At 41.6% G+C, this 22,688-nt stretch overlaps 1 protein-coding gene across 2 annotated transcripts in view; it reads left to right on the top strand.

The window, feature by feature from the left end:
- The window catches only part of ATP13A4 (ATPase 13A4), a gene marked incomplete at both ends in the record, with an annotated part of 130,412 nt that overhangs the window by 52,652 nt on the left and 55,072 nt on the right, over positions 1-22,688 (top strand). For both annotated transcript variants that reach the window (XM_080918701.1, XM_080918702.1), the window contains 6 exons: positions 2,453-2,626; positions 13,916-14,062; positions 17,826-17,896; positions 17,984-18,064; positions 19,777-19,846; positions 21,144-21,278. In XM_080918701.1, coding sequence (XP_080774827.1) covers positions 2,453-2,626; positions 13,916-14,062; positions 17,826-17,896; positions 17,984-18,064; positions 19,777-19,846; positions 21,144-21,278 — 678 coding nt within the window. The remainder of the gene's footprint in view (positions 1-2,452; positions 2,627-13,915; positions 14,063-17,825; positions 17,897-17,983; positions 18,065-19,776; positions 19,847-21,143; positions 21,279-22,688) is intronic.

Genomic DNA, 22,688 nt, shown 5'->3' on the forward strand with positions numbered 1-22,688 from the left:
ATGCAGATTACAAGGGGCTTTACTGTCAATATAAGGAAACATGTAAATACTACTTTTAGGAAGTAACAGAATGACAGGAAGTAGAGCTGGTTTATGTCAAACTGTAGATTCTGTGGCGTGGAATGCCAGAGGAGGACGTGGGAAGGACTCGGGGCACGCATACCTGTAAGAGTGGGGTTAACAGTATGGCTGCAGGTTGGATGTGGAGCAGTGCTGGTCCAGTCTTGACAGCTGTAAAACAGTAGGTTGAGCTGGACCAGAAGGAAAATAGTAGTTGGAGCTTGACCAGAAGGAGAACAGTAGCTGGAGCTTGACCAGAAGAGCTTCCAGGCAGGAGAGATGTCTACATTGCACAAGGAGTTTAGAGCATTTCAAAAAAGTTATACCAAACTAAATAATGATGCAAGTTGTCCTTCAGCTCCATTATGACTACACTACAGTGGTAGGGGGAATATAGAAATTACACAGTAGAGTACTGTTCAGCCAAGGGTCATAGATCCTTTTTTTGGTAGATGTACTCTTGTGGGGCGCCGCCCACACATTCCCACACATTCTCCATTACAAGATGGCGCTGATATCCGGCTGGAGTTAGCAGTAAACAAGCCATGTGCGCACGTGCTGGGTAACTTTCCACTTCTTGAGCTCCGCCTCTTCCGTGGCGTCATAGGGCCTGATGAGTTTCAACCAATCAGGGGGCTCCGCGTCCAAGGCAAGGACTGATCCCTTTATAAGGGGATGGGCTAGATAGTTCCGCCTCTTCCCCTCTCGTTGGTCCCTCTCCTGGTGTTCCCGTTTGTGGTCTGGTTCGTGGGCTCGTCCGTCTTGTTCGTCTTGTTCGTCTTTTGGTTTTCTTCGTCTTCTTTGTCTTTTCGTCACGTGAAGCAAGTACTGGTTTTCGAGAGCAATAAAGTTTACCGCAGAAGGATTCTATTTCGTGTGCCGCGTCGTTCTTGCAGGCGAGACGGTTGCGCGGGACATACTCTTCATCTCATGAGATAGAGACATTGGTGATATCAAGCTTGGTGTTCAGTGTACTTGTTACCTTAAGACAGTCTAGCAAAAACACAATGGTTGATACTAGGAATTCTTAGATCTGACTGCCAGTAAACCAGAACCTAGGTGTTCGTGTCTATGTTCAGGCAATGGGGCCAAGCCACAGTAATGTCAGCAGAGAAGTGACAGCATCAGTATCATTAGCATCAGTATCAGCAGTAGGAAGAGGAGAAAGAGGAGGAAGAGAAAAAGAAAGAAAAGGAGGAATATGAGGAGGAGGAGCCGGAGGAGGAGTATAAGGAGGAGTGTGAGGAGAGATTCTGAGGTAGACTTACATATATTCAGGTATTTCCACCCCACAGCAAGTTTGTGCTATCACCGTCCCATTTTGAGGTAACAAATAGCTTACAGATATGCTCTTAGCCAGAAGCACCGATTTCTGAAACGGAAGTGACTCAATCTAGCTGTACTTTCACCAAAAAGACCCAGCACCTTCCCTGTCTGGATTTTAGCCTTTATCACCAGCATGCGGTCTCCCTCTGACTTTGTGGCATAATTTTGTGTGGGACTTAAGCCATGAACTTCAGAACTGCTTTTCTGTTTTGTCTGAGATGGTTCTCAGAAGGAAGTTTGTCTAGATAATTGTAGATTGGAGTTGAGGTTCTTCCTCTAATGAACATTTTTTAGGCTCTAATAATCATCCTTTGTGGCACATAGCAGTTGTGTAATATCCAAATGGTTGCCATGATATTTCCTTTTGGGTAGAAAATTCTTTTGCTATTGAACAGGGGAATTGGAAGAAACAGCCGAACCTCAGGTTTTCTATAACAAGTTGGCCATTAATTCCCTGTGGTCAAATTCCTTCATTAAATACGACTCTAAAGTCAAGTCCTGTTTCCTGCTCCAATTGCTCTTGAGCCTGCTGACCCTAGAGTCACTGGTATCATTTGTCCACTGTCACATGACTGAGGTCATGTCTGTTAATATTTGGAGTCAAATTCAAGATGTGATAGCTGGCAGAATTGGGTTTGCCCAAGACAGTCACCGATCTTCTAGCTGTGTGGCTTTGAACAAGTCAGTAGTACATCAACTGTTTGAGTCCCTTTGCATCATCTGTTCAAAGAGGAGGGTATTTTCTCATTTCTGAATAATATAGGAATAGGGAAGACTGGGAGACTTAGACAAGACCATGTATTTTTACACCTGGGATAGCGTTTGCCCGCGAGTAAGCTGGGTGTTCTGTTGACATTGCTTTTCTTGGATAAAAGGTTCTTCTCATATGTCAGAAATCATCTCTGAAACTTCTTGGTCAGGAGTCCAAGTTTATTTTTCTACCCTCCCCCTACCCTTTTTCTGTCGTCAGATTATTTCCTGCCTCCCTTTCATCCCTAAAAGTGGTGTTCAATTCTCTTTGCTAACCAACACTTGAAATACTCTTTATTTTTTGGTTCTCTTTCAGGAAATATTTGGCTATCAGACTCAAGGCTGTCGGAAGGCTCTTTGTCTCATTGGATCCATTTTCTCTCTTGGAATGCTCCCATTGGTATTTTATTGGAGACCAGCTTGGCGTGTATGGGCAAACTGTGTCCCATGTTCCCTGCAAGAAGCAGACGTTGTGTTACTGAAGACCACAGTAAGCATGCGATTGTTTTTGTAGATGGCGTCTCTTTTCCTGGGTATTGTATTGTAAGGTAGATGGGAGGAGATGGCCCCAAGGTGGGTAGGTTCTCCCATAGCTGTGCACCCACCTAGAACCCAGAAATTTGTATACCACAGGATTTCTTAAGAAGAGTTACTTCATAGGGTAGTCCTTTTAAAATTGCTACTTTGGCAGATGTTAGAGCAAATGTAAACATGTTGATTGCCCAAATAAAGGGTAGTGTAGAGTAGTGAGTCAACTAGTTCCAAATTCCTGCTGACCCTTGACTTTGGGTCTGGTACATGCCTATGGCTCCACAGGGATGGTTCTAGGAAAGGGACAAGGGAGAGATGAGGAGCAGCCCACTAAGGAAGCTGCTGTCTCTGCTGACTGGAGAGAGTCGTAGTTTTGGATATTGTGTCCTGTTCTCCAGAAATCACAGGACATAGAATGCAGCCATTTTGTCCATGAGGTCACTGCCACTCTGTGCTGTTTCAAGGATGTGGCATCAGTTGGGGCTCTTACTGTATATATTCATGCCGCTCCCTTGTGGCATGCCTAGCACTGAGACCACATGCATCATCCCTGCAGGAAAGCCAGGTCCACAAGGGCAGGGACTTCCTTGCCTGTTATCTGTTACACTCTTAGTTCCTGCATCCTCCTGGCTAGTTTACCCTCTTATTCTAACAAGGCATTGTCACAAATGATCTGTGGCAACAACCGATATTGATAATCAACCTCTCGTGCAGTGGTTTTCAGCCCTCCTAATACTGCAATCTTTAATACAGTTCCTCATGTTGGGGTGACCACCCAACTATAAAATTATATTTGTTGCTACTTCATAATTGTAAATTTTCTGCTGTTATAAATAATAATGCAAATATTTGATACGCAGGCTATCTGTCTGTGACCCCTGTAGAAAGGTTGTTTAATCCGCTGGAGGGGTCTTGACCCACAGGTTGAGAACCAGAGCTCTTTTGGGAATGTAACCCATTTTTATATGTACCGATCTTTCTAGATAAACATTGTATTTATGCAGCCAGAGAGAAGAATAGCAGCCCATTTCACAGCTGATCAATCAGAATGAAACAGCTCACTGCCTCCGAATGAAACAAAAGAAAAGAAAACCTCCCAAACACACCACACTGAAACATGCTATCTAACACAGCTTGAACTAACGCTTCATTAACCGGAAGTAGTCAGTCAGGGTTATCTTTGTTGGCTTGGGTCAGGGAACCAGCCTATCCCCATTCTTTAACTAGATCCTGGTTCATTCAAATCACTACATGATCTGTGGACCATCACAGGAGCGGTAGCTTAGGAACCACCTCACGAAGTCAACTGCATTTAAGTAGATATTCCTGAAGAATAGGCTTCTGGACATGAAGGAAGCCAGAGAATGCTATGCAGAAGGGATGACTAGTGCAAGGCAGGTGTGTTTTCTGGGCCACTGAATGGAGATGCAAGCATTTGTGAAAGAATTCTGTTTGGAGTTCATTTTAATGGTGGTGAGGATAAGCCCAAAACTCTACCTGGAGGCTCTTATCATGAAGACACGTAGACTGTTCTGGAGAGGAACGTGCCAGGCACTTACCATTTTCCATTTAACTGGTGAGGAAGTAAAACTCTGGGGACATGATACAACTTAACTCATTTCAAAAAGGAGGCCAGGACAAAGTTCCCTGCATCCTAGACCCCCATCCAGGGCTGCTTCTAATACACTGCCCTTATGCCACTGGTGTTCCAATCTCAAGTGGGATTAGAATGACTAGAGGGGTTTTTAAAGCAGATTTTAAGATATAACCCTCAAGTCTTCAGAGTTGCTAATCTATTGGATTTGGGTTGGGGTCCAGAGAATTTGTGTCTTTAATAGGTCTTGGGTGATGTCAGACCTTTTGGCAAAGGACCAAATGGCGAAGAAAAGAATTGCTTTATAGGGTTAGAACTCCCATCTATTAATTCATGTATTCTTTGGGAGTGGAATAGATGCCAAGACACTTGATGTTTATGTAGTGTCAAGAGGGAAAACAAACCAGAACAGATTTAGCCAAGTGTTAGAAGTGGACTTCCATACATAGCTTCAGTGTCTTACTTAGGTAGGTGTGTTTTATGGGCCACTGAGTGGAGACACAAGTATTTATGAATGAATGCTTTCTGGGGTTCCTTTTAATGGTGGTGAGGATAAACCCAGAGTCTTGCATGTGGTCAACCAGTGTCATACCACTGTGTTGCATGCCCAGCTCAGGATCCTTTTATTGGATCATTTTCCCATGTGAATTGAGACCCTACAAAGTAACGAAGGATTGAAGAAGCCAGAGAGGTCAAGGACACCACAACAAAACCTATGGAATCAACTAACCTATGCCCATAGGGGCTCACAGAGGCTGATCCACCAAGCAGAGAGCATTCTGGGATGAACCTATGCCCTCAGCATGTATGTAACAGTTGTGCAGTCCAGTCTTCATGTGGGACTCCTAATAGCTATTAGAGTTGTCCTCTGCTGCCCACCCTTGAATCCCTTTCCTCTAACCAAGCTGCCTTGCCTAGTCACAGTAGAAGATGCGCCTAGTCCTACTGCAACTTGATGTTCCAAGGTGAGCTGATATCCATGGGAGGCCTCCCTTTCACTGAGTCTTTTATGAGGAGAAAAAGAGGGTGGTGTTGGGGAGGCAAGGTGAGAGGGAGGGACTGGGAAGAGAGGAGGGAGGGGAAGCTACGGTAGGGATGTAAAGTAAATCAATCAATCAAACAAACAAGAACTATAGTCATAGTAAAGTGGCAGAGAGCTACAAATGAATATATATGCTCACGCTCACACACGCGCGCGCGCGCGCACACACACACACACACACACACACACACATACACACACACAAACCCATACTATAAGGCTCTGGTCCTGTAGCATGAAAATCTTCAACCTAACCCTGCACTAAACCTTTTCCCAGAGGGCAACATTGCTGCAGAATCAGAGGAGCCTTTAGAGATTACAGCTCTGAGGACCCTTGCCTAGCCTGACTGTGCCCCACCTGCCATGCTGCTGGAAGACCTAAGGCACAGACAGGGATAAGAGGGAATGGGCAAGAAAATGGCAGAGGAGAGCAGGAGAGTGAAGGTGGTGGAGGGGAAGCAGGTTGAAAGGACACAAATAGGAGGAAGTAAAGTAAAAATGGAGAAAGGTGCCAAGGCACAGGCAGATGGTACCTTGTGAGGTTGGCTCTCAAAAGCCCCAGACTTCTTGTCCTAGCCCCTTACATCAGTTACCAGGTTTTCAGAACATTGATTACCCCATCTAGAGAATGGGACTAGTGACTAGCCAAGTATTTAGTCTTTCTTGAGCTGATGTGATTGGTTATGTGAATGAATACCACTTACAAATGTGAACTACATAATCAAAGTCTACTGGTGTGTGTTTGAATATGTGTGTGTGTAGTATGTTTGTGCATGTGCACATGTATATATGTGTGTGCCTGTATGTATGCAACTGTGTGTGCTTGATATGTTTATGTGTGTGTGTCATGTATGTATGTATGTGGTATGTGCGTGTCTCTGTGTGCACACATGTGTATACGTTTGAGTGTGTACATGAGTGTGTATGTGTGTGTATTGTTTCTGAACCTCCAAAAGCTTTCTATGCTACTATCAATCCTACTATTCTCAAGGCTTATCTGCTCAGCTGGATGATGTGTCTTTCTTCATCCGGGCAGGCTTGGTATCCCTGTGGAGGTGGTGCTGTGAGGATAGGAGTCTAGAGACCTCTCTCTCCCAGCCAGATAGTTTCTTCTAGATTTTTTTTTTGTAGCTTTATCTTCAAATAGACATGCATCGGAAAGAGTCATCACTTCCCTAGTAGCTCTGGAGCTCCACCCATCATGGAGTCTGTTCTTTCCATCAGGACTCTCAAGTGCCTCCCACTGCTCCCCCAGAACTAATCAGAGGAGCCTTAACTCCCTCCAATCTTGCCTTTTCCATCTTGATTTCAACGTTAATTTTTAATTACCTGCTCTTATGTGTCATCTTAAATGGATTTGTTATGCCAGAGACTCTCCAAATAGATGAGCTTCTAAATTGGCCTTTATGTAATTAGAGAAGAACTTAATTATTTCCACCGTTCTAACTATCCGAGACTTAGAGAAAAAGATGCTTTCGGCATCAATAGTTTAAAAGTCTACTGCTCGCTTATTGCACTAAAATGACAACGTAACATATTTTCTCTGAATTATTTCGCAATAGTCAGAATCTAGCAAGTTCCCATTAGGAGGACAGAGTGACTCCCACCCAAAAGTGAATTGTATAACTGTTCTTCGTCTTATTAAAACATCAGTGCTTGGTATTCATCATCAATCTCAAGATTGCAGTTTATTATCACAGATACTGATTAACTAGTCATTTCTCTACTCTAAAAGCTTCGATGTGCTTGCTGGAGATTCTCGGTATTCAGCCTATTTTCAGCTCTTCTTCTTAAGCCGTGCTAAACATGAGATTTCTACCTTTCTTTCCAAGAGAGGAGTGTAATTACAATCTTATTTCATAAATTTTAAAATGCATTTGATTCATCATTCATCCGTTTGTGATTTTTAACCCATTTCTGCAGTGTTGCTTCATTTCTATGCAAATAGCATGATTTACATTCATCGGGGCTCTGCATTAAATGCTCCTGGCGATTTCCATACCTTCGTTATAATTATAAACAACACAACGCTTTCCCCTTCATTGTCATTGTTTGTCACATATGCTGAAAGGCCCCTGATCTGCAGAGAAGAGCTTTGTGATATTTGGATATGAGGCCTAAATCAAGAGCCTGCATTGTGATGCTCCAGCGAAGGCTGCAAAGCTGAGGCTTTAGCTGCCATCTTAGAAATGTCGCACAGAAGCCACTCTGATGCCACCCTGAAAGCTACAGGCCCAGCAGGGGTGTCTGTAAGTAATAGTATTTGTAGTATTTGCGCTTACAGGTCCCTCATCTCCTCCCTTCCTCCTCTGCACCCTGGTTTCTCAGCACCCATACCTCTTCCCACACCAGCACAACAGTTTCTTATGTCTCGGTTATTGCATACGAAGTTTCTCTGAGAACACTCAGTCATTCTTCCACTCATCCATCGTTTTGGTCATTCAAAAAGGACTTGCCAAACATCAACCACATATCAGACTTAGGGCGTAACCAAAATAGATGGAAGTCCTGTCCTTATTAAGGGTTGGTCTAATGACAACCCCTCTCCCCTCTACAGAGAATAGCAAATGGGTATTCCGTCTCACTGAGACTCCCTCAGTCTTCTCTTCATCTCTCCATAATGTTTGTATTCATTCACTCTCCTCTCCAGTCCTGGAAGGACTTTTATTTCTCCTAGTTCTCTGTCTTGGTTTCTGACTGTCATGCTGGTTTACAATCTGTCTTGTATTAACAGACTATTCGCTTTTCAGTTTATGTAGGAATCCTGTGCAGTTATTCTAATTGTCATAACAACCTGGAAAAAGGTTATTATCAGAGGTGAGGCATCAGGGGCCTTTCCCTACGTTTTTTATTTTCTGCATAAAAGTCTTTGAGCACCAGCTCATTAGGGCCACAGACCTAGCTCATGGGCAGGTATTTGGTGGTGTGTGTGTGTGTGTGTGTGTGTGTGTGTGTATGTGTGTGTGTGCATGTTTGTATGTGTGTGTATGTGTGTGTATGTGTGTGTGTGTGTGTGTATGTGTGTTTGTGTGTGTGCTGACAAAGGCATGATATGTGGAGTTCTTCAGATAACCCAAGTGAGTATGAAACTACTGAGAAGTTTAGTTAGGAAAGATGAATAGCCACAGCAAAATTACATAGTAGAGACTTAACCAAGTCAAAGTGCCTTTCGAAGGTCCAAAAGTGTTAGTCAAAAAGTGATTTTGGCTAATGGCGGCAGGCACATGGAAAGAGGTGAAGGCAAATTAACCCATGTGAGTTAAAATCGTGGACCCGAGCCTTCTGATCTTGGAGCCCTAGGTTATTCTTGCGTCTCTCTGATGAAGCCATGCGCATAATGTATCTTTCTCTTTGCTGGGTTATAAGCTACACGGAGCCAGTGGTCAGGGCTTACTTTCCAACCCTTCCACTATCCGTGGCATATGTCCACAGCAGGTGCCCAGTATTTGTTTGAGCAAATTGAATAAGTAGCTTTGAGTTGACAGTAAGTGATTATGGTTTCCACTGGCATTTTTGACTCAAGACTGTGAGAAGGCAGGAGGTTGCAGCATTGTGGTTCTCTCTCCTGAGACCGTGTCCTCATTCCATTAGATACTCAGCCTGAAACAGAGCTGGCCTCTGAGAAATGGCCAAGTGTTGGCAAAGAGCTTTGAGGTCTTGTTTGGAACACAGGGCCATCAACATTGTAATTAGCATGGAAGGCGTGTACAGTTGGGCTGATTTCTGGTGAGGCCTTTCTTCCTGGCTTGCAGGCCCACCTGTCACCTAACCTTTCCTGTTTTCTTACACCTCTGGTTTCCTTTCCTTATTACGCATGACATCATTCCTATTAGAGTAATGTGTCACCTGTGACCTCAGCTAAACTTGGTCACCTCCTCAAGGCCCTATCTCCAAATATATTGGAAATTAGGGTTTTAACATGTGAATTTGCTCTCTCTCTCTCTCTCTCTCTCTCTCTCTCTCTCTCTCTCTCTCTCTGTGTGTGTGTGTGTGTGTGTGTGTTTGTGTGTATGTTGTGAGAGGGAGGTGACTAATGCCTACAGACATTCCAGGGAAGGGGGTTAACTCTTACGACCTGCAGCTCTGGAGACGGCTGATGATTAGCCAGTTTACCCACGCTCCACTGTCCACTCAGAACACAACAAACATACCAAAAGTTCCAGTCAAAACTCCAAAGACAGGCTGAGCTATTCTGATTGTTCCTTTCCCATCCTCCTCTTCTTCCTCCTATGTCCCTTCCCCCTCCTCCCCTATTCCTTTCCCCCCATTCTCTCACACAGACCATTGTCATATAAGTTGTTTGCTTTCTGCCTCTCCTCCTTTTTGGTCAATAAGTCCGAGCAGAACTGAGACAGTGGCTAGTCAGTGCTTTCTCCAACACCCAGAAATTTTTTCATATACTTTGCCATTAAAGCCACCATTCTATCTAATGCCAATTCTTTTGGATCAGTAACACGGAGGTCACTAATTTAGCCCTGTATGGAACTCACTTCTAAGAGAAAAGTCCTCATTTTCTAGTGTCTCTTTGGGCCATTGGAATAGATCACTTTTGTTCCTAAGGCAAACACAGAAGTACAATTCGTGGCCACAAGACAGGACTGGTCTAAACCTGAGGACCATTATATCGATTTTAAGAAAAGGATGGAGTATGATAAGCAACAGATTCCACTTCAAAGTGAGCTATCAAAGTTAAACTGGTATTTCCAGGTTCAAAAAGACAAGGTTACCAGAATTAAATAAATACCATTTCTTTATTTGCCCAGGTCAAACATAGGTAGCTCTGCAGTGGTTTGCAAATCTGTTTTTAGATTCAGGGAATTGATCTGGTTAATTCTCCTGTAAACCTGTTTGACAAGTTCAGACTTTCTATAGCAGTGGTCCTCAATCTTCCTAATGCTGTGCCCCTTAATGCAGTTCCTCATGTCGTGGTGACCCCCAACCAAAAATTATTTTTGTCGAGACTTCATAACTACAATTTTGATACTGTTATGAATCATCATGTAAATATCTGTGTTTTCTGATGGTCTTAGGTGCCCCACAGGTTGAGACACACTGTTTTAGTTTGGTCTAATCCCTTTATAAACAACTGGAGCTACAGGAAGCTAGGAGGGGTCATGTAGGTGTTGGGAACTAAACCTGGCTTTTACCTGCTTGTCTTTCTCTAGCCATTTTTTTTTAAAAAGCAGAAACTGTGATCATTTATAATGCCAGTGAAACTGGATACAACATGGAAATTGTGTCAAGTTGTGTATTTAGTAAAGCTCAGATTACCAGAGGCTGAGAGAGGATACACAGAGAGGGGTCAAATCCTGGTTCCAAACCAACCTTCATCCATAAAATGGGAGGACAAATACCTACTTCCCAGGGTTTAAGCATTAAATTAAATACTACACATGCATCACAATGTGCCTGAATACAATAAATGCTAAGTACTTGAACAACCATTATTAGAAACAGTTCTTTTTTTAATGTACTATTTCTATTATTTTTTTGAAAATGCTATGTATTTGGATCATATTTGTCTTCTATCTCTTACCATTAACTTCTTTTGTACCTACTCCCTACTCACTCTTTAATAATAATTATTCTTTTTCTTTAATAACAATTATTATATGTATATATGCATATACACAATATATAAAAATATGTAAATGTAACCTGCTGAGTCTATTTAGTATTGCTAATATGTATATGTATTAGAGTTGACCACTTGGTATTAGATAACCAGTTAGGGGTTTGTCCCTGGAAGAGTAATTCTTTCTCTCCTAGAAGTATTAACTGCCTGTAGCTGTCCATCTAGAAGTGGGGTTCTGTGGCATTTCTCCCATCCATGTCAAATGATGGTGGTCAAATGACTGTTCAGCTCTTGTTTAGGCTAGTATATTAGATTTCACAGGTGCAGCTTCCTTGCCCTGCATAGAAGGTAAAATCTAGATGTGACAATCCTCTGACTTTTACAATCTTTCTGCCCCCTCTTCCGCAATGTTCCTTGAACCTCAGGTGTTGGAGTTGTTTTGCAGATGTATTTGTTGGGGTTCACCACTCCACAGAGAGTTGCTGCTTGCATTCTGAACCATTGTGGCTTTCTGTGGTCTCTGTCCACTGCAAAGGGAAGCCTCTGAGAGAAGAGGGATACCTTGGGTTACTTGGGTCTATGCTTTGTGTCCATACTTCTTCCTAAAGTAAAGCCTGATAGTAGAATTTTTGTCTGGTTCTTTCTCCCAGCTCCATTCTCTTAAAAATAATACTCAGACTCAAAATATATTTATAAACACCTTGGTCATATAGCTAGGCTCTACTCTGACTAGATCACAACTAAAATGACCCAATTATTTTACCCTACCTTCTGCTGTGGGGCAAGTTACCTGCGCTCATTTACCATGCTTCTGGCTCCTCATACCTTCCAGGGTGAACTTCCCTCACCAGGTTTGATACCAAAACAATTTCTCACCTCCCATTTCCTGCCTAAGCTATAGACCACAGACCTTTTAATTAACAAGTGATACATCCATACAATACACAAAAATATTCTCTCTATACCTGATGAAGTCAAAGACCAAATTATATAATACTGAACTATGTTAGAATGGCTTCTAGAGACCTAAATGTCTACCGTATTACACCTACAATGTGCCCATTAGCTCAGTCTGTCATCTAACACCTCTAACATGTCCATTAGCTCAGATGCTTAGTTATTCAGCCATGTTCAACCATTCTTAGACTTTGAGTATTACTATGCACAATCTAGGGTTTTTTTCTTATTATCTCTGCCTTTGCATGGGATATTATCAAATTTCACTATCCCCCCTTTTGTGTTTTGTGTTTAATGAGTGTTTTAATGGGTTTTTAATGTTTTTAATGGGTGTTTTGTGTGGCTGCATGCCTGAGAACACATGTATGAATAGTGCCCATGGAAGCCAAAAGTTGTTGGCTCCTGGAACTGGAGTTACAGAGGGTGTGAGATACCATGTGGGTGCTGGCAATTGAATCATGTTCTTTGGAAGGGCACCCAGTGCTCTTAACCACTGAGCTGTGGCTCCAGCCCCTTCACTTGCTTTTATTCATTCATTTATTCAATGATTAAATTCATTGAATTTCAAAGTTATAGTAAGGTTGTTTCTCTTTCCTCTCTATTCGTCCCTGTTCCCCCTTTCTCCTTCCCAATCTCCCACTACCCTAAAGCCCTATCTCTTGTTTGTCTCTTCTTTCTTCTAAGACTTCGAGTTAGGCCTGTTGGACTACAGACATATATTTGACAGCATCTCTGCCCACATGCCAAGAGACACGGTAAGGTGGATCTCAAAGGGCACAGGATGGCAAGAACCTGATGACTTAGAGGAAAGCTCACTCAGAAACCAGGATGGTTAGCATCATGTGAGCTGGACCTTCAAGGACAGTTAGGATCTAGCTATGTGACCACTGAGGAGAAAGGGAGGAACTGTGTTCCTGACCCAGGAAATAGCACGGATGAAGACTCAGGGAGTTTTTCTCTTAAGGATAACCCTCAGACCAGACTCGGCTACAACTACTGCACTTTCTCCTTGCTATATCCTGCAGAATCTAATTAGCACTGGTATCTTTAAGGCAAGTGTGTGTCTGTCTGTGTGTGTGTGTGTGTGTTTATTTGTGTGTGTGTGTGTGTGTGTGTGTGTGTGTGTGTGTGTGTGTGTTGAGGATAAACTTCAGCAGATCTGAACTACATTTCCACTCAAACATCTGGGTTAGACTGCCTTCATCTTCACTTTTAGCCCTGAGCTTCACCCGTCATTCAAGTGGGTGTGTATTGATTCTTCAGATAGCCGTTGCTGTTTGAATCTCCCCAGTCTCCAAGGAAGCAAATGTGGTTGGTATCTATCTGCTCTCCAAGCAAGTACTCCTAGTTTCATTTGGGAGGGACTCACCAGTCAAGTGCAAAGCGAAATGATTTCAACTGGAGTCATGTTGTAAGGGCTGTTCTTCAATTTCACCTTGCTCAATATCTTAAGACTGTCTGTCACCTCTGTGCACACTTGATGCACACAGTGTCTTCAGCTTCCCATTGTACGCTCTTCGAGCCAGTCTCAATGAGCACATAACATCAAGGGCCAGCTTACCGTCAGTAAACCTTGTTCCTTACTTCAAGGTGATCTAGAAGAAAAAGGAGAATGGAGAACCTTCCAGAGTCACTGTGATGCTACTTTAGAAAAATCTTTTTGTTTTCTCCAAAAGGGACCGTGTCAGTGAGACTGTTTGGGTGAAGATGGATTATGAGTTAAACCTTGAAACATGAGGGAGATTCTATTCATTAGATTTCCTCACACTCAGAGGGGCGCATCGTTCCTTGAAATACACGGGGTTTGTTTCCTTCCCTGTGGGATTGTCAGTTGACAATTTCTCTTTCACAGAGAAAGCTTGCTCATGTTTCTGTTGACATTCCTTAATAAATGACCACAAATTTTGGTCTCTTAAGATCCAAAGACATCATATGGCAATTTTCAATGATATATATTTCTGTCTAGAATGTTCATTAGCTTCATAACTCACAACATTATACAAAATGATGTTTTTCAGGATGAATTTTAGCCTGATGACCTTCTCTTAACTTCCTGGGGGTTTTGATGTCTATTCCCCAGGATGAATTCAAAATTTATTCTTGGAAAAAGGTAATATGGATCTCCCTGTCAGCATTGAGCAGCACGTCTGGTCTCACTCCTGACCACCCCCTCATTACAGATGAGGAATATATCATAAACAGAGCCATACGAAAGCCAGATCTAAAGGTAAGTAAACTCTGAGATGACAGAGAATTTTAAAGAATTATTTATTTTATGTGTATGAGTGTTTGCGTGTATGTATGTGTGCCATGCGTGTGCCTATAGCGTACAGAAATGAGAGTTGAATCTCTTGCCATTGGAGTTATAGATAATTGTGAGTTCTCATGTGGGACCTAGGAACAGAGTCCATGTCTTCTGCAGGAGGCATTCAGTACATGGGACTCTTACTGCACCATTCCCATCTTATACTGTAAAGTCGGTCTGGCAGTGAAAGTAACCTCTGAGGAATATCCTAAGAGATTTGCTTATTTTTTTTTTTTATAAAAGGCTTTGGTTTGAACCGTGGTATCCAAATGTGTTTGGGTTACTCCCTTTTGTCCAGTTAAATGAAAACTGGGTTAACATTCATATTGAAAACATATTCTTATGAGGTAGAATCCTTTCTTTTACAGTTGTACCTGTACAGATAACTGTTTAAATTAGCATTTGACAATAAGGTTGGGTTTTAACATGAAAATAGTCAGTTGCTGAGCAGTTCTCTATCGTCGATTGTCTTGAGCCATCATCATCAGCATCCAGAAGATGTCGATCTCCCTGAAGGAGCAATGGCTCCTCGGTGAGGTGGCCCTTCAGCTGAGAAGAAAGTTTCCCAGGTTAGCCTTGAATGTAGCTTTAGGGTTTTATTTCCCTGAAATTTTAGCACTTTTGATAGTCAATAAGGCAAATGAAAAATTTTCCAATTATAAACTATAACGACAGAGCTCCTAAAATAGAAACCTTTGATATCCAATCTTGATGTGATTACCACTTTAGTGTATGTGGCGTTTGTTATCCACTGTCTTCTTGACTCTAACGTTTCTGATTTATAAAACAAAAGTCATAATTCTCTTTCTGCTTTTTAAAATCAGGGCTGTTAGAAATCTTATACATAGAGTCAAATAATAAGGTGATTTATGAACTATAACAATTGATATTCATAATAAAGTTTGGAAACCTTCATTGGTATCAGAGTCTTAGGGGCAGTCACGATGGCATTGACTATGAGAAGAGAATCCCAAGGTGATAGTCATATACAATTTTCTTCAAAAACCCGAGGCAGGTTTTCAGACATTAGTGGAGAAGAGACCATAGGGACTATGGTGTAGGACTGCATGCAAAAAGAAAGATGTTATTCTGTGTTCCAAAAAATGAGGAGCAAGACGTTGAGGGGATAACTCTTCTGATTTCTGAGCAGAAAAATGAAAGTCACCCACAGCAGATGCCGCAGATGCAGCAGATGCCGCAGATGCTCCTTGTCCTAGCTTCTCCTGGGGTGAAGTTCTAGAAAATAGAGAAATAATTACACTCATCTAGAAATGGCACACTTACCAGATTTTCCAGCTTTTTGAAATTCTGAGGATGAGAAAGTAGCCATGGTCCAGGCAGAGATGTTGTAGGGTAGGACAGTCTCATAGATGCTTCAATGGTCTATCATGGACTTTTCACCACATGAATAGCCAACAAAATCATCAAAAGATGGTGAACACAAATCCATCCTGAGGTCAACTCACCAGTAACTTCTTCATTCCCTCTGGCTGTAGGCTTGGTTTGTGGATATCCGTGTTTACTTTGTTTGCTGTTTTATGTGAGCTTAGTTTGGAGACCTCTTATTCTACATTCCATTTGGCCCTGAAAAATAAGTTTCCAACCCAGACTGTTAAATCTGTGGAATTAAAAACTTCAGCAAGACTCACTTTGTGCATTCTAAATCCTAAAGTCAAGGGCTTTTCAGGAATTTTATTCTGAGGCTGGCTTGAACCATAATCTGTGTGTGTAAGAGAGAGAAACACACTAGGGCCTGGAGTGGTGGAGCCATGTTTTCTGTTCTGTGAGTGACGTAATCAAAAGCGGTTGTCAGGAGTGAAGCCAAGGTGGTCCTAATACCTGACCTTCTTCAGGAAGATGAGGAAGGATGAGGATATCCTGTGGTGAACTCTAAGCGTCAGGGACTGCAGCTGTGCCTGCTGGCTAAGTCTGGAGGACTGCAGGGGATGCTCAAAAGGAATTTAAGTTGTAAAGGAAGGAACTGGAAGTTCCAACCTGGCCTGTGTTGGCTAACAAGTTTCCAGGGTGGGTTATTTTCAAAAATGTCTTTCCTCTGTGTTTGACAGTTTATGAAGGAAAGATTTTCCCCGTGGCAATTCACTCCATTTCATACTCAAAATCAATTGGAAATAGATAGGCTTTCAAATAATTTCTGCTGCAACAAACATAATTGGATATAATGCTACAAGCTATGACATTTAGCACTTTTGCTTACATTCCATTGACACACACACATACATACACAGGTGTGCACACATGTGCATGCATGTGTGCACACACACACACTCACTCACCAGAAAGAGAGAAAGAGACAGACAGAGTAGAATTATGATTCAGTAAGGCCTTGGAACTTAGACATTTAAACTGTATTTTCTAGTTGACATGTGCTTTTGCAAAGCAGTCATGTATTTATCAAAAATGTGTTGAATATTCTTATTATGCACCAGTTAGAGCCTTTTCCCCGTTTTAAAATGTACTTGATGGTTGGCTATACAGTTCATAAAAGAGCTGAATGGAACTTAGATATAATCTGATCAATTGCTTCAATGTAGGTTTGGGGAAACTGAGGCACAGGGAAAGTCAGTTAAAGTTCTCAAGGTCACAGATAGAATTGCTGCCAAACCCAGAAGCCTTGAACAGTGTTTCTCAACTTTGACTGCACATTATAATTACCTGGGGAAATTTAAAAAAATTTACGCCTAAAGTACACTGTGAACAAATTAAATCTCTTGGCCACGGGACCCAAACAGCAATATTTTTTAAAGCTCTCTGGATGCTTCTAATAAGTACCCCGAGGTTATAACCGTTGCTGCACCAAGAACTGGGAGCCCCACTGCGTCTCTTTATGCTTTCCAAGGTCCGCAGTAATGCTTAGGGAAGCAGGAGTAAGCAACCAGAACTGTTACAAGAAAAGATCTGTTTTTCTTTCCTCTGCTAATGCCGTCAAAGCCATACTCGCTGGAGTACATTTTGCTGGAAGACCTCTTCTTCCTCCTGAAGCTGCCGGGTTCTTTCTCACTGTGTCTTCTGTAGACTGCTCTACAACGTCTGTGGGACAAGGATGCCCATGTCTCATTCTTGCATCTGGGCTGCTCATCTTTGTTTTAGTTTAGCTCCCCAGCCTTACCCTTCATTCTGTAGTCAAGCAGGTCTGTTCTCTCATCTCTTCCCTTTAGACTAGCCACATGCTCTCTGTTTGACTAATTCATTTCAGTCTTCACTTGAGCAAAATCCCTTTCACCCCTTGGCATTATGTTTTTGATGCTACTCCTTCCATGATGCCTTTAGCCACTCCCCTTCTCTTCATGCCTGTGGTACTTTAAGGTTATGTCTTTACATCATTGTGTTTTATTTCTTTGATATACATATCAGACTATGAATCCTATGTTTTATTTTGTAATATGTCTTGTTTCCATTATTAGTTTTGTAAGGTAGTAAAAATGTGGAGACTGGGTTTTACGAATTAATGTATTTATGTTGAAGCATGCTGACCAGATGATAACTTCTCATAGAAACACTTTTCATGTAACAGAGTAGACTAGACTGGGAGGTTAGGAAAAAAAAATTTAAGAAGAATCTCTGGCTCTATTTTGTTTCTTCCACAAATGCCTCCTTAGTCCCTGAGTTGTTGTGTGTGATCTTCAAATTTGAGACTCTTGTAACACTTTTTTTTTTCTTTTTGAAGGTGAGATACATAAACGTGCAGAAAATACGATATGTTTGGAATAATTTAGAAGGACAGTTCCAAAAAATTGGGTAAGTTGCTTTGACAAGTGTATCCTAAGAAGAAAAGCATTATCTTGAAAACACCGCTGCTATTGCATTTGTCTGTTGTTGTTTTAGCTCCCTGGAAGACTGGCTCAGTTCAGCAAAGATACATCAGAGGTTTGGACTAGGTCTGACTTCAGAGGAACAGGAGATCAGGTACTATACACATTCTGTCTTTAGCTCCAAAGGGATGTGATTGGTTAATCAAGTAGTCCAGTGTGTGTTCTTAATTCACCAATATGAGAAAGGGTTGTAGTTATTTACTTAGTGTGTTCCATGCATGGCCTCACAAATCTGCAGAGCAATTTGATGGGGTTAGCAGGTACAGCCAATATGACCACTAGCCTAACAGAGAAGAGTACACTATGAGGACCAGGGAGATTTAATAGTTTGAATGAGATCACATAGATGCACACATATACACACATTCAGTCACTCACACACACACACACACACACACACACACACACACACACACACATGTATACATGGCAGGTACACGTACACACGTACATACACATGTACACACTGAGTGAGCTCCACATGACAACATCTACAGTGCTTTGGATCAATACCAGGCAAGATGTCTTTGTAGTTCCTCAATTCCAAGTCAATCACTAGACCCAGAAACAGGGTTCAGAGAGTGTACTTAGTTGTCTAGAATCTGCATGGCTTTAACTGAATAAGAGTCTTCCCATTTGGGTCTTCATCTCCTAGTCATAAAAGGAAGTAAAAGGGTCTATAGAGATGGCTTGGCCACTAAGAGTACTTGCTGCTCTTCCAGATAACCTGAGTTTGGCTCTGAGAACCAATTTCAGACTCCTCAGGTAACTTCAGTTTCAGGGGACCCAATGCTCTTTTCTAGCCTCCATGATACCAGCACACATGCACAAATACTCTCTCTCTCTCTCTCTCTCTCTCTCTCTCTCTCTCTCTCTCTCTCTCTCTCTCTCTCTCTCTCTCACACACACACACAAACACACACACAAACACACACTTAAAATGGGAGGGGTCGAGACACATTCCTGTTACTTGGAAGAGATGCAGAGCATCGTAGCATTAGTATTACCTGCATGCTTATAAGAAATGCAGCATCTTAGCATGCCCCTTACCCAAACTAAAGAAAGTCTTATTCTTGCTTACATAAAAATGGAGAGCCATAGTCTACACATTTATTTGAGAGTCTAAATAGAAGGCCCAGAGAATGGTTAGCATTCTGCACAAGGAAGGAATTTATAAGGTGCCATGCTTCTGCATAATCAAAGCAACACAACTTGGGGACGTTCAGTTGGTGGGATGTATAATTCTGTATGTTGAGCTTTTTCTGAGAATCAAGGACTTTTCTGCTCATATTAAAACAAATATTCAGTCTCAAAGAATTCCTGGATATGAGTAGAAACAATAGATACTGTATTTCCCTGTCACTAAAAAAATATTTTACTTTCATGATCTCTCCATTTCATTTCCTTGGACCTATAATGATGAGTCACAAAGCTGAGAACATCTGAGTTCTTAAAGTGTTAGAGAGAGAGAGAGAGAGAGAGAGAGAGAGAGAGAGAGAGAGAGAGAGAGAGAGAGAGAGAGAGAAGCCAATATTAGAAACCAAACCAAAGGTACCACTGAGGGAAATATTTAGACCTCAGGAAATGTAGTTCAATGGAAGTATCATGATCTGGTTTGGCTCCTGGAACCCCTTCCACTCTTTAGTTACTTTGAGAAACATGGGGGTGCCATATGACAAGAGATACTTTGATTGATCCCAGAAGTGAGAAAATGAATATGGAATAGATCCTTTCTATGAATGTGCAGCAAATGAGTTTTCTTCCATTGCTGTGACCGAGTGATCAGTTTGTGGTTTCTTCCCGTAGGAGGTTAATATGTGGGCCTAACGCTATTGATGTTGAAATCACACCTATTTGGAAACTGCTCATCAAGGAGGTAATTTCTTCAGTATTTTGCCAGGATGTTGGGTAGAAAGTGATGACTCTGTGGTCTGGCCATTTGGAGGTGGTACATATTAATAAGTGACTGTAACTTATCCGATGCTTCAAGAGAACACCAAGCATGCTTTCAGGATGTGTGTGTGCTCCGTGTGCACACTGCACACTACCATGTTTTAACACACACAGGTGTCCTCTTCTTATCTCATGATTGGAGGAATTCTGGGATTTTCCTCTTTCTTAAAATACTATGCTGCTTAACTCATTCCCATTCTGTGAAACTAAAATCACATTTGTTTTAGGAAAGGGATCTGTTTTCTTCGGCAGCATGTAGCATTACCTCAGTGTGCAAAACTGTAGAGAGAAAACCACATTTACTTAGTTTTTCTATGGTCTACACATCTCAGTGTGTGTGAGAGTGTGAAAGAATGACTTACCCATCATGCATTAAGATAAAAATATCCTCTTGTGCTTTTATTGTTGGACTTATTAGTGTTAAGCAACATAGCAACCCTCTGTTTACTCTGGTATCCAATCTCCCTTCATCTTTGCCTTAAAAAGGCTTCCAAAACTCAAGATACATTCTCAACATTTCTAAACACCTTTGAGGAGGGCAGAAGGTAAAGAAATTTTTTTGAGAAAGGTTCTGGGAACTTTCTCCCACACCAGGAGCCAGTATTCCTGCCCCTGTGAACAACTACAGTGAATTGGAGGAAGTGCCTACCGCACTTTAAGCTACAACAAGAATGCAGTTATTGATTTTGATGTCTGCTGCCTCCCAGTGAACTATATGTGTGGTTACAGCATGCCGTATAGCTTAGCTCCCCACCTACAGAGAAGTACAGTCTTGTGTTCATCCATTAACGAAAAGTTCTTTAATGGCGTTGTATGCAGGAGGGGGCAGCGGATTAAAGTAGTTCAGTTTTGTAAAGCTGAGTGTGTCACCTTTCTGAAGTCCAGGAAGTGTTAAGTGGGGGATGATAACATCTACCCTTTGCCCATTACCCAGATGCTTAACAGGACACATCAAGCCCAACTTTGTAGATTGCTAAGGGCAGCAGTGATGAAACTGAGTGCTCTGGGGAGATCAGAACACTTTAAAGGCTTAGCTTTTTGGCTCCATAACATTCATAGCTGTGTGTTGGAAATTGCTGATTAAACAGAACAACAAGACGCAAAGCATATTGTGTGGGGTGATTGATATCACAGTGCTAATTATGAAAACAAGTCAGCGAACAGCCATGTGTGAAGCCCAAATGCCATTCTCGTCTTCCTGTCTTTACGTCTGCTGACAGGCTCTAAATCCACTTTACGTCTTTCAACTCTTCAGCGTCTGTTTGTGGTTCAGTGAGGATTACAAGGAATATGCGCTTGCCATCATTCTCATGTCTGTCATCTCCATAGCTTTGACCGTGTATGATCTCAGACAGGTGAGTTTCCCCAGCTCCCATGGCTGGCTTCGCTGGCTTGTGCTTAGGCAGAAATCTTGAAATAGAATTTCCTAAGTCCATGTCAAACAAGAGCACGTTTGTGAAAACAAAACACAATTGCCGCTGCTCAGAGGGTGACCTTTCCCTTCCTGTACATCCTTCAGAAGACAGAGGACCCTCCTCTGCTTATTATGAATTCCTTGACATTTTGTTTGTTTGGTGTCCATCTATCAAAGTTCTAGTTCAGCTCCTGGGCTTCCTTAAACTTATAGCAGGGAGCCTAGGTGCTGCTGGGAGAAAACCCACATAGAGCCGATGGGTGGATCATATATGAATCCATAATTGTCACCCTCTTACTGGCAGGTCTTTTGTGCATCTCAGGTCAAGGTGTCCTTCCACTATGAGGATGAGAGGATGCATTTCAAGTCATCTCTCTTTAGAAATGCCTGTCTCCCACCTTTGATTTCTCAGCAAATAATTTCACAAAATGGAACCTTGTATGAGATTTGCTCAACTCTTCTTCCAGATACCTGCTGTTCCCTTTTGGGGTGCTCATGCAATCCACAAGTGACTCTCCTCTCTGCCCCTTCATAAGAGCTGGTAATCAGTGTTTAACATTCTGAAGCTTCAACAAGGTTCAACAGAAAGGAACATGTTCTTTTTGTTCTACGTACACCTCCAGTGGCGGCTGCAGCTTCCTTGTTCCTTTTATTATAGATCTTGATTTTTTACACCCACTCACAGGATCTGAATACCCTTCTTTCACTCTTTACCTGCTGACACGATTTCTTCTTTTACATTTCCATCTAAACAACTTTTGTTAAGGGTACCAACATAATCCTAAAGCCAATAGGTAATTTGAATTGAAATGAGCAAATATTTTAAATTCACTAGCCATTTTCTCTTGTATAAGGAACAATATATGAATATGCTAAAATAGATTTAAAGAAGAATATCATTATAAATGAAAACAAAATCCTTTCCACTGAAAGAATCGCTGGAAAGAGTCAACCAGATTTTTAGGACCTATAGGGCCAGCTATTTATTTATTTATTTATTTATTTATTTATTTATTTATTTATTAATATTTAGCAATATTATCACACACACACTTCACAGAATAAAAGTTTGCCTCGTGCACTATTTTGCAGTTGCATTTGACTGAATATATCTTTAATATTGTTCCATATTGATACAGATACTTTCTTTAGATCTCAAGTAGTTTTATAACTCTGTGTTGACTATTTTGACTACTGGCAGATTCTTAAGTGGTTTCTAGATTTTTACTACAAAAGCAATAGTGCATTGAGAATCTTTACATGTATGAATTCACACTTTCTGTTTATAGTGACTTATATTACATAGAAACATAGGGGTATCTTAATCTTTGTAAGCATTTATTTGTATAAC

This window comes from Micromys minutus (assembly GCF_963924665.1).
Source record: "Micromys minutus genome assembly, chromosome: 7".
Lineage (NCBI taxonomy): Eukaryota > Metazoa > Chordata > Mammalia > Rodentia > Muridae > Micromys > Micromys minutus.